At 33.0% G+C, this 18,013-nt stretch overlaps 1 protein-coding gene across 1 annotated transcript; it reads right to left on the minus strand.

Moving 5' to 3' along the window:
• Nucleotides 1-472: 472 nt before the first annotated feature.
• On the minus strand, nt 473-17,802 carry LOC100378069 (methylmalonyl-CoA epimerase, mitochondrial-like). Its single transcript, XM_002734913.4, has 5 exons — nt 17,689-17,802; nt 14,815-14,917; nt 8,622-8,677; nt 3,948-4,094; nt 473-1,040 (listed from the first exon to the last, which is right to left on the minus strand). Exons 1-5 carry the CDS (start codon nt 17,734-17,736, stop codon nt 888-890), a joined length of 507 nt encoding a protein of 168 aa, XP_002734959.2. The 5' UTR covers nt 17,737-17,802; the 3' UTR covers nt 473-887.
• Nucleotides 17,803-18,013: the final 211 nt, after the last annotated feature.

The raw sequence follows: 18,013 nt of genomic DNA on the forward strand, positions 1-18,013 counted from the left end.
GCTACAACATTATACAATAAATGTTTTACATTATAACTGAAAAATATAATTTACATTATTTGCTGAAACTAAAAACACTAACTTGAACTGAAGCAAATCAAAATTTCACACTGTGCACTTATTCAAATGTAGAAGAAACAAAGTTTGTTGATTGCATTACAATGTATTATACACCTCTGATCTTGATCTACATAAGTTTGTAAGGATGTTAGTTATATGATAGAGACCAGCAAAATCCATATATACCTTATTAGCAAAATAAAATTAATTGTTTTGAGCAATTGGTGTTTAAAATATTACTTTTCTGCTAATATCATTTTGCTACTCATGTCGTTTCTGAATCAGAACCTGAGCGTATAAACAAATAATTTCATGAATGTTCAGTTCATGGAAAAACACAGTCAGCGCATAAGATATTCTGAGGAAGGACAATACAAGGTATATGATAATTCAGACTATACAATATCAATAATTTGGAATAACACCCGACAATGCCTTTACTTTTACCAACTATGATAAAGATACTCAAAATGTGAATCAAACATACCTACATTTCCTAGTGCCTCTATCCATTGAATCAATTTTTTCAAATCACTACTACTGACTGTGGATAACAGGTTTAATTGTTTCTGCAAATGTTTACTGGATAACAATAAATAATAAGCTATTTTGACACTTCAATACAAATTTGTTTTCAAGAATAGGTGCAGTACTGTAGATAAAACAGCCTTCCTCCCTTTTCAAATCATCCAATTTTCATTGTGTACAAGTGTGCTTCTAGCATGGGATATATACGATACAATATCATCTGTTGTGGGAGAAGACTTGACAACAAATCTATAATTTGCTATATCTAATAAGTGATGCATATAAGAATTTACACAGGTTTATGCTTCTTCCAATTCTACTAACACCCCACCACAGTCTTTAGGATGTAGAAACATGATTGGTTTATTATGTGCTCCAATCCTTGGCTCCGGGCTTAATGTTCTAATGTTATGCTCTTTAAGATCTTTGACCGCTTCATTTATGTTGTCAACCTGGAATAAAATGAATAGTCTTGGCTCAGTAAAACTGTAGGATGTACGGTCAGTGACCATTTCTTGTTATGTACAGAGAGGGGGTGTTAATTGCATCTAAACTATTTCAATTTCACCTCCAAAAGAATGTATTAATCCTCTGAGGACCAAAGTCAACTTTTCGTATGATCTGTAGAACACCTCTCAAAGCCCACTATATGTTTCATATAAGCTTTGCATTTTGGATGGTTCATGAGAATTTTTTTTTTAAATACAGTGAAGTGGCAGTGAATGAACACACAAATTAACAGTATATTTCATTTAATGATTTTAGAAGTTGTACACTTGAGTGCAAGCAGGATTCAATATTTGAGGATTTGTTGCTATAACAACTGATTCATCATAATGATCACTGTAATGTTTTGCACATTATACCAAGTGGAAAAGCATCTTTTAATGAGTCATTGTAAATGAAATAGTCTATGTCAATGTTTTTGACATTGGAAATCATAGAAATTACCGAGAAAGGTTTCACACAATATTAAATTAAATTGTCACTGTTACATGTATGTTGTTTCAAACATCAAGTATGTTTTCTAGCAGACTCCCACACAAGACAACATGTGACACCGCGGCAGTATATATATACATTTTGTTTAATTTTTGGGGATATTTTGTCAATTTATACAATTGGATGAAATAAATTGAAAGGGAAATAGAATCGCATCTTCTATTGATATTCAATGTCACCCTCAAAGTTTCACATCTTCTGTTTATGTTGACTTGACTTAAGCTGTCCCAATGACACAATGATCTTGAGATATGGATAGAGCACCAGTCAGCAACTTTGGTGTTAGTGTTGCTGTTTGGTTGTCTGAAGCAATATGGCAAGAAAACATTTAATGAACTGCATGCTTGGATGCACTTAAAAAAAAACATTTCACTTAAGGGACGACGTCAAAAGATCGATGTCGGATAAAAAACTTATTTCCTTTAGTTTGGGGGTGGGAGGTTTTGACCTCAAAAAGTTTCCATCCGACAAAAATGATTTTATTTTTTAATGAAGTCAAAACAATTTTGGAGTATTTGTAGTTCGTTTTTTTTTTCTATCCAATCATGGACAGAAATAACCGAAAAGGAAAAAAAACAGAAAAATGGTTTGGTTCGAGTGTAAATCTGTGCGTCAAAAGAGGTGCATTTGTAAAATCTTTTTACACCCACCCGACAGCCAACTGCTATTGCAATACTACTCTCCGATTATCAATTTGTATTTAATGGTGAATGTAGTCTGACGCCATGATCAATAGTTATCAATTAAGTTTCAGTTGGGGGTAGGGGCGTTTGGAAAAAAACTGAAGAAATTAAGTTTTTTATTCGACATCGATCTTTTGACGTCGTCCCTAAAATAGTCAGGAGAGACAACAATTAAACAAATATTATTGGAAATTTACCTTTTCATCACCAGACTTTCTAGCCAAATTTTGGAGCCAAAAGACAGAATTTGAGTAAATGTTCAGTTTGCACTCAAAAAATGTGGCTAGTTTTGTTCCAATCTTTTAAATGAAAGTGCAAATTTTGGAAATTTGTGATGAAAAGAGGGAACTGGTGGTGAAAAGGTTAAAGTGAATGAGTCCCCATCTCAGAGGCACATTGTGTTTATATCCCTACAGACTTGTGTTTAATTTGCCCATCTGATGCGACTAGCTGATGTGAAAACAACCCACCATAGCTGAATGGGCCACAGGCCAAGATACTAGCAACTTTTTTTTTCAATGAAATAGATTCATCATGTCAACATGCCAAAATCATGACACCATGTCCACTCCTATTCAAAAAGTTTCTTTTTATTGTTCCCCTTTGATTGGTTACTATAAATAAACTATGTGAAAAGAGTCTTTGGGTATGTGGAAAACTGAAATTTATTCACATATGTATATGACAAAAACTAACCTCAAAAATAAAAATTGTATTAAGCACTTGGGTAAGAAAACGATTTGATCTGTCATAAGGTTGATGCATGATGAGCTACACCATATGATACAGCGACAGGTCAGACAGACAAAATAACCTGCTATATGCTGCAATACAAACAATTGACAGTGCTACATGTATCAACAAATACATTCACAAAACGCAGCTCTCTAAACTATGAAAGTTTTCCACCACTACAATTTAACCTGCTTTTGTTTTAACAGATTTGTCTCCATAAAAAACTAGTCCTAGTTTTCACTAATTTTATTTAAATTTACATTTTGAGGAACTCAGTGGGTAAAAATGAGTCCCACATGATGTATACAAAAAAAAATGAAAATCATAAAATTTGCATTGCTAGAAATTTTTGTGTTTTGATGATTTTATGACTTTTGTGATAACAAAATATTCAGTGGGTTTTAAATTCACGGTTTTATCATTTAGATAATGTGTTCTATGCTAAATTTTACATATTCACAATTAAGCGCATTTTCCAGTCAGCGAAATAAGCAAAATTAAAACCCAGTGAATAATTATCCTTTTAAAATATATAGATGTAAACTTCTATAAACTGTTTTTCCAATTCCATATTCGTTGACTGACTCAGAATGTGTGAGGTCACACATTTCACATAATTTATCAGCCAGTAATTGGAGCACAGTTGAAAATTTCAGGTGTTTGTTTGTGTATACATTTGATTGATACTTCCCAGTACATATAAATTACAACATGAACTCAATATTCAATGAACGTGAAATCATGTTTTTATAATGATACCGGTAGTGATGAATCTAATGTTGCAAGGTCTCAAATTTATAATGTGAAAAATCTAACAAGTTTAGTATTGCATGAAAAAAAACACACTTTACATTGTGTTATGGTAATAGAGATTGAAGTATTAAAAGGGTCAAAGGCCATCACCAGGGCAACCTTTGCCCTGTCCCGACATTATCTCACCTCAATGCATAAGTGATGGAGCCCACCGCCTGGTTTCTTGTCTAGAAAACTCTGAATTGGACTTTTTTCTCCGAGTGGATGAAGTAGTTCTAGTTTGGTATTGCCAAGCTCAATGAACACTGTAGACACGCCATGCTCAGGTAAGGGCTGAAAAAAAAAGAACAATCAAAGAAGGATATTAACTTGAGGAGTAAAAATAAAACCATACCATATTCAGCTGAAATCTTTCACATCTTTATACAAGTCTTGAAAATTACAGTGGAAAAACAGTTGTGCACTGATCAGTGCTGGTGCTCTATTGTGTCAAACTGCATAACGTGTGATAGCCCCCCCAGTTAGCATATAGTATTGGGTAACTTAAAAATTTTAACAAATCCAGACACTGTCCCCCCTAGACAGTCCATCAAATATATCACAAAAATGTAACACTGTAGAAGTATGCTTTATTAATTAATATGGTCTAAATAAGGAATATTTTAAATTGATGATTCAGTTTTACAAGTGCAAATTTATATGTATTTCTGATAAGCAACTACAATATCACCAATGAACATAAAAATATCATCTCAGAGTGTGACCATGGTAACCAAAACTTAACAAATTTAACGAAATTAACAAATATGAAGCATTTATACCTTAGATTATTTGTTTTATATGTTTAATATAATTTCTTTGTTAATTTGGAATCAAATGCATCTGATTGTCTGTTGCCGAAAGGTCTTATTTAAACTTACCAAAAGAACACCATAATTACTCTATTAGCAGCACATCTCCAAAAGAAGTGCACATAAACCAAAAACTGCATCTATTTTATACTGGATCATTAAAATATGATTTACTATGACCAGAAACACAATTCTGTCATTAAGTACTTTGCTATTAACAGCAATTATGGTATAGAAGAAATTATGCAGGTTCATTTTGAGAAATGTGACAACCTGGTTTTCTAAGGTTAAAGCGACCTTCAAATTCAAAACATTCCTTCAACGTCTTTATATTATTCATATAACAGCAAGGTATCTGTTTTTACCATGGAACCGTGTGACCTCTAGATTTCAAAGTTCATGTCCTGTGATCAATAAGTGATTTTGAAAAAAAAAGGAAGCATCAGGTAAAAAGATTGATGAGATCGTTTTTATATATTATGACAAGTGTAACAATGTTGTCAAGCGTTGACTGACGTGAAAACTAGCCTACTTCCATTAGAATAGCCCATGCACAGCAATTTAATGATTTATTAAGACAGTAGGGACTGTAGAAGCATGTCTGTTACAAATCTATTAGTGATTTCAAGCCATAAGGGTAAACGCATCATTCTCTTCTCAAACTATAAGAAATGTATCCAGTTAAAGTGTTACTGATTTCAAATCCAATTTAAAGTTAGTGACGAAATTTATATTTAATTTACTGAAAATAGTTAGAAACGAGATGCACCGCTACTCCCACCCTGCTCCCCCTCTGAAATTGAATGGAATGTCTCATTTTCACTTGGGGATTTATGGAGGTGATTCAAACTGTGGATGAATAGAAAGAAAAGAAAAGTCTTTTATTCTGTTAAAAGTAGCCAGTGGATAGGCCTTAAGGCGGGTCATGAAACTACGAAAGAACAAGCATTACTAAACATTCGTTTCAAGATATCAACTCAAGATATGAAAAAGTTAGAGAAAGTTGGCAAAAACAAGTAATAAACAACATCACAGACACATGTAAAGATGGAAATAAACATGGAAATTTGGGGTTTTATTGGATATATATTTTAGGGAAATAAAATGATCCTAATGACCACAACAGAAACATCCGAGTGTGACGATAAAAATCACAATCAGACAGACAGGTTGACCTAGTGTAGTACTATCTCTCGGGACTGAGAATTTTTCAAGCGAAAACGATTAAATTTTAACCACAACGTGGGTAGCATCACTGCGTGGAAGAATCCTGACTTTTCTAAAGGTTTTTCTATTTAGAGTTCGGTGGCATCTAACAGTAACAATAAAAAAAGCCTACTTATTTCAAGGACGAATCACGTCCACCACAGACACACACAATGCCTCACTAAAAAGTATTAGGTTAATCTCCATCACTGAGTATTGAGCTGGTCTTAAATTTAACAAATGAATTGATTTCAAGCCAAAGTACAATAAATACTATGCTGAAAAATGCCAGTCAACTGACACTACAGGTACCAGCATGGAACAAGAAGAATGAATTGAAATGCATCGATGCAACGTCTAACTTTACCAAGTCAGTAGGGTCACACATTAATTAATCTCTCCTGTTATTTGTTTGTGGTTATCGAAGATCTACAAGTGCAATGACCATCCCTTGGTGTACTAAATGTAAAGGAGTGGTCGATTGAAAACTTTCAATTCTCAAGGCAGCGGGAGCTTAATAAAGTTAAATAAAAACCCTCAGCATACTCCACACACCAAGGGCATTATTTTCATTGTACAAACCTCTAATCTCTGAGGGCTGCATTCCCAATCGCAAATATATAATTACACATTTTGTTCGGTTATATTCATAAATACATCACCTATTATTATTACACTACTTGATTCGGAATAAAATCAATTCTGGTAAGGATTGCACACTTTTTACTGCCAGTGGCCGACTACACAAATAACTACTTAACTGATGAAAACACAACTAATGCTCAGAAAAAAATTGTCTGTCAAAATGAAGGTGGCAATTCAGACTCTAACTGCCAAAACAACAACAAATGGTGGTGACGATGAGAAAATTTGATGTCTCTTCACAATGAGGGGGCGTGGCATACGAGATACTAAACATTTTATGTTGGACATAAAATTTGCTTCAAACACTGATGAGGTCACTAAATTCACCATTTCTAATGTCAAATACAATAATATATTCTGGTAATTTACATGATTCTATGAAGAAGTATCATCTTACAGTACTGAAGTGCTATCGTTGACACTTGGTCGTTCAGAGACAAAATAATTCAAAAAATTGAAATTAGCCATTACTGAGCATGTTACTGTGTATATATGAAATGCATTATGGGAGAGAACTTCTCACTATATAACAATGGAAAACTATTAACATACTATTAACTCATTTTTTAAAATATATTTGAACTCGTATCAATATTAAAACATGACATTTACATCTCTGTCATGAACCAAAATTTCAAGCAAGAAAGAAATATTATAAAGACCAACACAAAAATGTCAATTTTAACATTTTCCATGACATTCATAGTTTTTTGAAAAATTATCAAGTAACAGCAATTTGCTTTTTTTTATTTTCGGTATCTTAAAAATATTAATAAATAATATAAAAGTATGAAGAAAATGATGTATAATCTTTAATTTGACACAAATCTCCTTAAATACTTGCTTAACATTTTATTTTGTTCTAAAATTCTAAAATAAGAAAGACTTGTCCTTAGATGTATTAGATTGTTGTCATAGCTTGTCAAACATATCAACAGACTAGACTATAAGAAATAAAAACATTAAATCTCATCGACTGTCTTTGAAGTCTGAATATGTTCAGACCAGCGAGAAGTAATTTAATTTCAAATTATACAATAGCGCAAATTCTTACAGATGTCTGATTGCATGCACCACGTAGTAATGTGTAGTAACCTGTGAATTAAGTACCATATTAACCAGATTCCAGGTGTGATGGGAAATAAAAAGAAACCTGGCAACAAAACAGAACAACTCGTGTTCTTTTGATCAGCCACTTGAAAAATCTTGATGTGTATTAAATAGTGATAGAGGGCGCTGTATAGACTGAAATGTGAACAAGTCTTGCACTTATCATTATCTCATTAACCATTCAACATTCCAATTAATTAAAATAAAGTATGTCCTATCTCATATATAGGAACCCCTCTTATAGTGCTCATAAATATCTCATTCACCATGAATATTCAATTAGTTTTACAAATTTATGTCCTATCTCGTGTAAGTGGGAACTCTCTCCATGACGCAACATACCCCCTCAATTCATAGTGGGTGCCCCTTTTTATCAAATCCAACATCATTTAACTGCTTGGCAAATGGCCTTTTTCGAAAGTTTCCATTGGCAATGCATCATGGAAGATCTGTTTTCCTGCAAAATTTTATTTCAACATTTTGCCCATTTTTAAAATTTTCTTGTTAATTTTGCACCAAGTGGACAAAATCACCAATTCACTTTCCTGATGAGTTCTATGTGCTTAATTGGAACACTCCTCTAGCCAATAGCAAGGCAGAAGAAGCTCATCCCAAAACTGTGACAAGCTACATTTTGCTGTGCTCGCCATTAATAGTAATTAAATATTCAGACAGAAAAAGTGTGCCTAAGATGAAATAAACTGCAAGAAAGAACTGGTTGTTGTTTATATCATCTTTCAAGTCAAAAACACTGTGTGACTACAATTTGGAAACCAGTGTGCAGTAATGAGAAAACATGGAAAGGTGAATTAGCTAAAGGAAATATTCAACATTTTTGAAAAAAAAATTGCGAGTTTACTTTAAAAAGCGTCAAAGGACAAAAAAAATTACCTTAGAGTTCAACAAATATGTAACAAATAAACTTTCAGAAGTTAACATTCTATGAACAACAAAAAACAAATACTATAGAGCACGCAATACAAATTATGTAAAATATGGGTCAAATATAAAATCTACTACCTATGAAAGCAGCGATGAAAACACTCACCACTGGTTCGCTGACTTTAGCTCCTAGGACATCTCGATACATTTTCGAAGCCTTCTCTAAGAATGAAAAACAAAACATACACATAATGATGATGTGGAAAATGGAAAATTATTATTTATTATCAGATTTCTTTAAGTGCATTTGTCAGAAGTCAAATTATTAACAGGTATAGCAAGAGAGTAGATAACAAAACAGTGATAACACTCACGTATGCATTTCTTTTCTTCTAATTATAGACAGCACTAATGATATTCATATCTTTGTGACATTGAGGCAATGTAATAAACTTTAACTTATTTGTAATAATTGAACTTTGAAAAAAAAGAACTATAAATGCATATCTGAATGTTGTCACTGTTTTGTTGTTATCTGCCCTCTACAGCTTAAATTTATTATTCATTTGTTTTTAGCTAGAGGGTGCTAATAAAGTAAACATCAAATTGATTATTTTGTTTATTTACGAGTATTTATTAAGAAAGTGTTTCAAATGATACTACTAATTATTCTATCTGAATCAAAGAGGACAAAAAAGGTGAAGGTAGAGCTTCTAAATAAGGAGTATGCGCACAATGGACCTTTATTGTTACATTTTTCTACCATATTAGAAGGTAGCATTTCCAATTAATGAGTGTGTACACACTGTATCTCTATATTACATGTATCTTACCATATTAGGAAGTAGCATTTCCAATTAAGGAGTGAGTACACAATGTATCTCTATATTACATGCATCTTACCATATTAGGAAGTAGCATTTCCAATTAATGAGTGTGTACACAATGTATCTCTATATTACATGTATCTTACCATATTAGGAAGTAGCATTTCCAATTAAGGATTGAGTACACAATGTATCTCTATATTACATGCATCTTACCATATTAGGAAGTAGCATTTCCAATTAAGGAGTGAGTACACAATGTATCTCTATATTACATGTATCTTACCATATTAGGAAGTAGCATTTCCAATTAAGGAGTGAGTACATAATGTATCTCTATATTACATGCATCTTACCATATTAGGAAGTAGCATTTCCAATTAATGAATGTGTACACAATGTATTTCTATAGTACATGTATCTTACCATATTAGGAAGTAGCATTTCCAATTAAGGAGTGAGTACACAATGCGTCTCTATAGTACATGTATCTTACCATATTAGGAAGTAGCATTTCCAATTAAGGAGTGTGTGCACAATGTGTCTCTTGCTACATGTATCCTACCATATTAGGAAGTAGCATTTCCAATTAAGGAGTGAGTACACAATGTGTCTCTATAGTGCATGTATCTTACCATATTAGGAGGCAGAATTTCCAATTAAGGAATGTGTGCACAATTCATCTCTATTAGTATGTGTATTCTACAATACTAAGAGGTTGAATTTCCAAATAAGTGTATATCATATGTACTTCCAGCCAAATATTGTATAAATGATATTCAGAAATTCATCAGACTTGAACCCAAAACAACATAACACGGTTCAAATTGTAATGATAATTTGCGTGCATTCTATCCCAAGTAAAATCAAAGAAAGCTTAGAAAGAACTCCCGTGTGCTGAGAGTATTGACGACACATTAAAAATTAATTCAAAATTACTTGTATTTGAGATATTGATGGAAAAGCTGAAAACTAATTATGTAAATCAGGTAACTAATATGAACAGATTTGAGTGTAAAACTAATAAGGTCAGGGTAATGTAATATCTATGTACCAATTTTCATTGAAATGTGATTAGAACAAAAAAAATATGAATATTATTAGAGAATTAATATGAACAAATTTCAACCCAAAATTAATCGGGCCTGTCTATTGTACTAGAGCATTTATGTGCCAAATTTTATTCAAATGTGATGACCAGTAAGTGAGATATCAGTGTTAATTAATTATGTTAATTAGGTGATTAATAAGCACAAGTATTTACCAAACATAGTTGAACTCTGGTGACCTTGCCCTTTGTTATATAATATAATTCCCTTTATCATAGTTTGTTTCAATATAAATATGCATTGTCATAATTAATTTTGAATACAAACAAGTTTTGGGGTTGAACCAACAGTGGGGAATCAGTCTACCGAATGTCCTTAAAAGATGTAAATATCTTACAAAAACATTGGTGCCTTATTTGTTTAATTATTTTAAGGGACATAATTTCCAGCTTTCTTCAAAGTAATTCAGATATTTTAGTATAAAAACAAATGTCTCATTGAAAAAAAAAGTGCTGCATTTAGATGCGAATAGATTCATAAAACATGCAAGATAACAGAAAATTTTAGCTGGCTTTAGTTCAAGTATTTTGTACAGGTGTCTGTCAAAAATGAATGATTCACTGAGACAAATATGAACTGCCTCATTGTGTGACTACTGTATTTTATGAAAAGTAAAAAAAAACACCCTTTATGAATAGCTATCATGTTGCAAGCTCTGCTTTGTATGCAAATCAACTTAAATAGTTAGTTGGTGTTCAGTGGAGGGAGAAGTCAACAGTACTGTTGCCTCCAGAGAATCTACATCTTCAAACACTGCAATCTTTGAAGTGCGTTTTTAATCTAGTATTATAAAAACTCTATCATTCTGTTCTAATAGCTGAAACATATTCCTGTGAGTTTTCATTTGTCGAATGAACTGTTTGTCAAATACAGAATACATATATTTTAGAATAATTTTCTTTTTAAAATGTGGATGAAATGTTTTGCTTTTAATGTATTTTTTATGTATTGTTTTTGATTTGATAACTTTGAACTAAACAGATTTTCTATTAACTTCAGATCTTGATCAAAGTTAGGCACCCAGTTCATAGGAGTGCTTATATTGATTTTCTGACATCTTGTTTTCTGTAAAGATTTTATTGGTAGGTTTGCAAATGTGTATCAGACTGTGCAATCTCTCCATGAGTTGGTTTTGAAACCCAGTATGGGATTCTGAGATACATTACCAAGGATATTAATACAAGATAAATCATTTGCTTCATTGAACACGTACAACAATGCATATTTCCACTGAGATCAGTGACCTTTGATGTGTATCACCAGTGATCAGTCAAGTAGAAACAGTTAAAATATTTTATCAGATTTTCTCAATTTTTGCATGATATTTTCATACAGGACATCTGTTGTTCAAACTCAGGGAAGACTTTATACTGATGAATAAGGTGACCAAGTTTGATAAAGTTTGGAATAGAATTAGTAAAGTTATTATGCACACAATAACAATTATTAACGACGACAACAACAACAACGACGACGACGACGACGACGACGACGACGACGACGACGACGACGACGACGACGACAACGCCGGACAAAATTTTCCCCTTAATATACCTTTCCCTTTCATCTTTGATGGTACGGGCAAGGTAAAAACTAATTGGATCTCTGCATAGTCGTAGGTTCATTGAAATGTGATGATGAGTACTCTTTAAAAGTTTCATTAAAAATCCAATTAGTGGTTGTTTATATATCAGTGGAACATTCATGGAAAAATTAACTAATTATGCAAATTAGATAATTAATATCCACAATTATTTACCCTAAAACTAATCAGGTCTCTGCATAGTCCTAGAGATCTATGTCGCAAGTCTCATTGAAATATCATTGAGATATCAGGCGAAAAGCTGAAAATCAACTAATTATGCTAATAAGGCAATTAATATGCACAAATATTTACCCCAAAACTAATCAGGTCTCTGAATAGTCCTTAAAGGGGAACCGCTCAATCCCTTGGATTGCACCAAGTGCTTATGGGTATTTAACCCCGCCTCTGTCAACCGAGTAAATGAATGCTTATTTTTCCCCTGTATCGCTAATCCCACAAAACAACAACTGATATAAACACCCTAAGAACGGATTACAATTTGCTTGTTTAAATATAACATAGCAATTGAATTTCAGACAAATACAGAGCAGTCTTCATGTGCCATGATTTGAAACATCGTGCGCTCGGCAATTTAGACATCGTCGAAAAAATATGATGCGGAACTAATTCAAGTTGATGATGGCCAACAAGAAAAGGCGGCAGTCCACCGGATACACACGGCCAGAGTGTTGCTAAACGGTCGCGAAGAAAATTTGCCTGTTTCCGTTGGGTCGGTCTATTGACAGTACTGATCTCGTATACAGTAAAGTAAACCTGAGAACGAAACTTCCTATGCACATTCTGTATACATACTACTCCTCCAGACTGCTAATATAACAAGTGTGAAAACACGAAGTCAATGACTTCGGTTTTCATATTTCCGTCATAAATCGGTAAACAGAACATGTATTTACTATTGCCCTCAAATTTCCATATAATATTGACTAATTGGTAGAGACGACAATGAAAAAGTTTACTGTATATTATAAGTACAGGTTATTACACGGAAATTCCCGTGATAAAATATCAAAATCATTAGTAAAGAAAAGTTGCCGCGACATCACGGGCTTATCTTGTAACCTGTTTACGACACTCGTGTGGAAAATCAAAATGTACACGGGTGGTACCGGCTTGTATCTCGTGTGAGATTTGAGTTCTTGTGATCTGGTGGGTGAACTTTGACTTTACAGTCAAAATCAAATGAGCGGTGAGGGGGAGAAGAGCGTTCTGTCAAAACAATTTTACCTTAGACTCAATTTTAACGACCAATCTGCAGCGTTGTATTTATTATAAATAAGAATCCAAAAATAGAATATAAATACACACATACACTTGATTAAATTTTCTGGACATATATGTGACGCATGAACGAAAACGATCTATTGTAAAGATATGAATTGGAACTGCCTGTGAGGTGTTGTCTGGGCGCCGTTTCGTCCTACAGTCAAATACAGAAACAAAAACTGATTTATTTTCTTATGCTACGACCTGGTTGTTCATGCATTTTAAGCATGGCGTATTTACTTCTTGTATTCTGTGGTGTGTGCTGTGGAAACAAAGGGTAACACCATATGAAGCAGTCAGGCCAATGTCTTGTTGATATCCGAAACTTGGAACCTCTAACAGAACGGTTATTTTCTGCACGCCTACCAGTATTACACAGCTACCATTTGCAGCTCATTGCAGTCTGACACTTATTCACTGTACCCCTTCCTTTTTCCAGACTGCCTAGAAAGTTATGCAAAAAGTTTCATCCCTTAGAAAACAAGTCTTTGCCGTACGATCAAAAGAAAAATGTCCACATAGTAGTAACCAACATCGTTCTGGCGTTCCTAAAAAAAACACTGCATTGCTTAGTAGTAAATAATCACGGTAGCGCAATCCGACCATGCTACGTTTCACAATTATTATTATTACTTGGTAGTGATTATTAATACAGTACAAAAAGTAAACTCGTAAATTTCAATTTAGTTTCATCGATTCCAGTCGCATGCAAATGCTCAACACCTTATAGGTCAAATCGCTAATCAGCCAGTCAAAATACTCGGTGATGCCAACGTGTTCAAATTACCAAAACGGAGGAGATTTGCTGATGTTCCAGCTCGATCTTTTACCTCTGGTTTTGATAGGAAGATGGCACGTTTTTGTTTTTTGAAATCAAAACATTAGTTGTTTTCAATGATAAACTGACCATTTGAAGACTATTTTTACGATGATAACAGCTCATTTTCGAATCAAAGCTTTACCCATTCACACTAACCACAATAAACGTTGTACTCTTGAATAGGCGTAATTAATATGTACTGATATTACCCTAAAAACTATCAGGTCTGTGCAGTGTCCTATGACGTCTTTATACCAAGTTTTATTGAAATGTGTTGATTAGTTCTTGAGATATCAGTGGAAAAGCCAAAAATTGATCAATCATTATGCAAATTAGGTAATTAATATTGCACAGATTTTTACCCAAAACTAAACAAATCTGCGCATTAGTTCAAAGCATCTATGCACAAAGTTTCATCAAAATCCAATGAGTGGTTGTTTAGATATCAGTGGAACAGTCATGGAACCACTAAAAAATAGCTAATTATCATGCAAATTAGGTAATTAATATGCATCGATTTTTACCAAAACCTAATCAAATCTGCGCATTGGCCCAGAGCATCTATGCACCAAATTTCATCAAAAATCAATGTATGGTTCTTGAGATATCAGTGGAACAGACACACATATACACACACACACATACACACACACACATACAGACACACTAACTGCAAAGACTCCCATTGTGTGCTTCGCACACGGGAGTCAAAAACTACATAACAATCACTTTACCTAGGTCTGGTACAGCAATAGCTACATGGTTCAATTTTCCAAGATTCCAAGCGGCTTTGATGCCAGCACTTGTACAAATAGAAGATTGGTTGACATAGACAGCCTGTAGACAAAATCAAGCATTAGATCATCATTAATTGTGAATCAAAAACGGCTTAAAATCAACTCTCAAGTGTGATTATTGGAGGCATAGTTGAAATTAATTTAAAATTCAAGATTAGCCTTACAAACAAGAAGCTTGGCGACTAATATTGGTCTGCTGTTTGAATTAGAATGTAATGATTAATTCTTAAAAAAATCAGTTGTAAAGCTGAAAACTAAATTATTTTACAAATTAATTAATTAGTACTGATGTTTATCCAAGGTTGTCGCATTGTCTTAGAGCATTTATGTATCTAGATTTATTGAAATAAGGTTAGTATTTGAGATATCAATGGAAAAGATACAAAATAATTATTATGCAAATTAGATAATTAATATGCTTAGATTAGTATGTCTGCAAATGTCACAGAGCATGTGAAGTTTCATTGAAATGTGATTAGTATTTGAGATATCAGTGGAAAAGTCCAAAATTAAACTAACTATTATGCACAATAGATAATTAATATGCATGAATTTCAACTCAAAACTTATCAGGTCTGTACAGTATTTTAGAGCATACATGTATATGTACCAAGTTTCATTGAAATGTGATAATTAGTGATTGAGATTTTGGCAGAAAAGTGAAAACTGACTAATTATTATGCAAATTACCAGTAAGTAATTATCGGCAAGAATTTTAACCCAAAACTGATCTGGTCTGTGCATTTGCCTAGAGCATCTATGTACCAAGTTTTATTAAAATGTGATGATTAGTACTTCAGTAAACTTGCTATGTGAATGGTACAGGGATGCAGCAAAGGCACAAGAAAAGAAGAACTTTTTTTGCACAGTCACCAACTTGGTGTCAGAATTGTAATGCTCAAAACACTAATTCAATAAATACCTTAAAAACAACAGCGAATATGTGAACAACGGGGATAGTTTACTTATCAGATTTACCAGGGTAATAAATATCGCCTTTAGAATTGGCACTCAAAGTCAAGAAAATTGCCATTAACTATTAATTAAAGCAAGTGTACTTTGTCGGTATGGTTTTATATTTCAAGGCAGAATTTCATGCGTGTCAGTTTTACTTGTCGAAGACTCTGGATCAATGATCAGTAATTATAAAAATATTTAGTTGTGGAAACAAAAAAAGTAGTCATGTAATTCTTTTAAAGAAGGCAAAAACACACAAATCCTCCAGCCTTAAGGACAGACTGGAGTTTTACATTTTTTAAAGAAATTTTTGTATGGCAAATATTGCATGTCACTCATAATCACACAGTCAGCCACTGAACTAAAACAGGGTAATATTAATCCATGAGGTCTTGACTCAACCCCGCTGCATTAAGTTACTTTTTTTATAAATATTCACCAACTACTACACCGGATTTCATGAAGGCAAGAATTTGTTTTATATAAAATGTTTATAAATTTCAAATGGCGATGAAACCCACTTGGCCAATCACAAAGCTTTAGTGGAAGAATACCAACTCCACTGCAGTCAGTTAACTTTTAACCTCTCTCTTGTTACTCGCTTGTTTTCGCAATTTAACGTTCTGTGCCAAAAGTTAATGGTATTAATGTACTTGAATTATTTCAAATTTATTTCAGTGACCAAAAGCTATAATTTTAAACAAATTTGCATTCATGGCAGTAAATTAATTGAATAAACCTATCAAAGCCTCATTTGTAATGCGCCTTACTGAATAGTTCTATCGCCAATGAAAGCATCTTTGATTGATTTGATTGAAGCACAAAGATCTTTCACAATAAATGTTTTATAAATATTTATAAATGCTCTTAAAACAAATTCACATTCATATAACCTGGTGTAATCTTAGCTCATGTCATTTTATTTATTAATTTGAATGATTTCCACATTTTTACATAAATATCAATATGAATCAACATAATAAATAAAAATATATATAATTGTTCATGATTTGATGCAGGAAAATATGAACACTGATACTATTACTGTCATCACGAGAATATATTCCGATTTGTAATGTTACAATTTACATATTCGCTGTTTTGCTAACATTGCTATAAATTGAGCAGTATTGCTTATCAATTAATCAAGCTAAAACAAAAAAAATATTGCAGCAAGGTATAATCCATACCAGAATTTAATTGTAATAGTTTTACTATAGTATAGTAATATATTTGTAGTAATAATTACTTTTATCTTACTGAAACACAAATTGACATTAAATTGATTGTATGTTACATCACCCAAAATTATCAAGTTGTGTTCACTTCATGGAGAACGGAATGGGAAAAATTCAAAGCAATTTGACATTATGCATGGTGTCTAGTTTTTCCGAGCAGAAAACTATTGATTTCACCCTATGTGCATTTATTACTTTTACCATTTACATGTTTCCGGCGAACAACTTCTTGCTTTCACTCGAATGTATAATCTGTGTAGTGTTTCTGCAGTTCAAGCAGACGAGTCCAGCAGTGATTCACTCGGGGCGATTTGGGCATGTTTAGTGTAATACGATACACCGCTTAGCCTAGGATAATAAAACATTGTTGCAATATTTTGTTTTACTGATAGATGTATAGCGATATTGTTAGCAAAACACCAATGCAAACTCAACTTTGCCTAGCGGATTATTTTCGCGATGACAGTATTAAAAAACAGGTCATTGACACAAAGGCCTAATTTCACGTAGTCTGCCAATTACAGATAAAGAAATAGTCGTGAACTGACGGCTTGTAGCGATTCTGTAGCGGTTAACACTCTGTAATATGTACAGCATATACTACACATGTACTCACCGAACTCCTAATGAAGGTTCTACACGCAGTACGCAGAAAGAAAGCCATATCTCACAATTCAAGTTTGCAGCTTGTCTTGACAATTTTGTAACTTATACGCAGGGTCAAATGAGGTCATGTAAATTGATTCCCTAAGTATGGTGAAATAATTAAAACCTGAAGTTTACCTGAAATCAAACTCAAATGGACAACAATATAAAGATGTATATCTGTACACGTTTTATTCTTCTGAATCATTTGTATTCATAAAATTTCCAGAAATATGGCTTTTCTTTTGAATAAAACATTAATACAATGGCTTTTACTTTTATTTACATTCATAGAG

The sequence above is a fragment of the Saccoglossus kowalevskii genome, chromosome 13 (assembly GCF_978046115.1).
Source record: "Saccoglossus kowalevskii chromosome 13, keSacKowa6.1, whole genome shotgun sequence".
NCBI lineage: Eukaryota > Metazoa > Hemichordata > Enteropneusta > Harrimaniidae > Saccoglossus > Saccoglossus kowalevskii.

Bases quoted from the DNA above. Each gene is read 5' to 3' on its own strand.
- LOC100378069 (XM_002734913.4), bottom strand. From the start codon at position 17,736: ATGGCTTTCTTTCTGCGTACTGCGTGTAGAACCTTCATTAGGAGTTCG. The intron at 4,095-8,621 runs GTGAGTGTTTTC...TTTTTTTTTCAG, and splicing joins CTAAAGTCAGCGAACCAGTG to CCCTTACCTGAGCATGGCGT. The intron at 1,041-3,947 runs GTGAGATAATGT...ATTTTATTCCAG, and splicing joins TCCATCACTTATGCATTGAG to GTTGACAACATAAATGAAGC.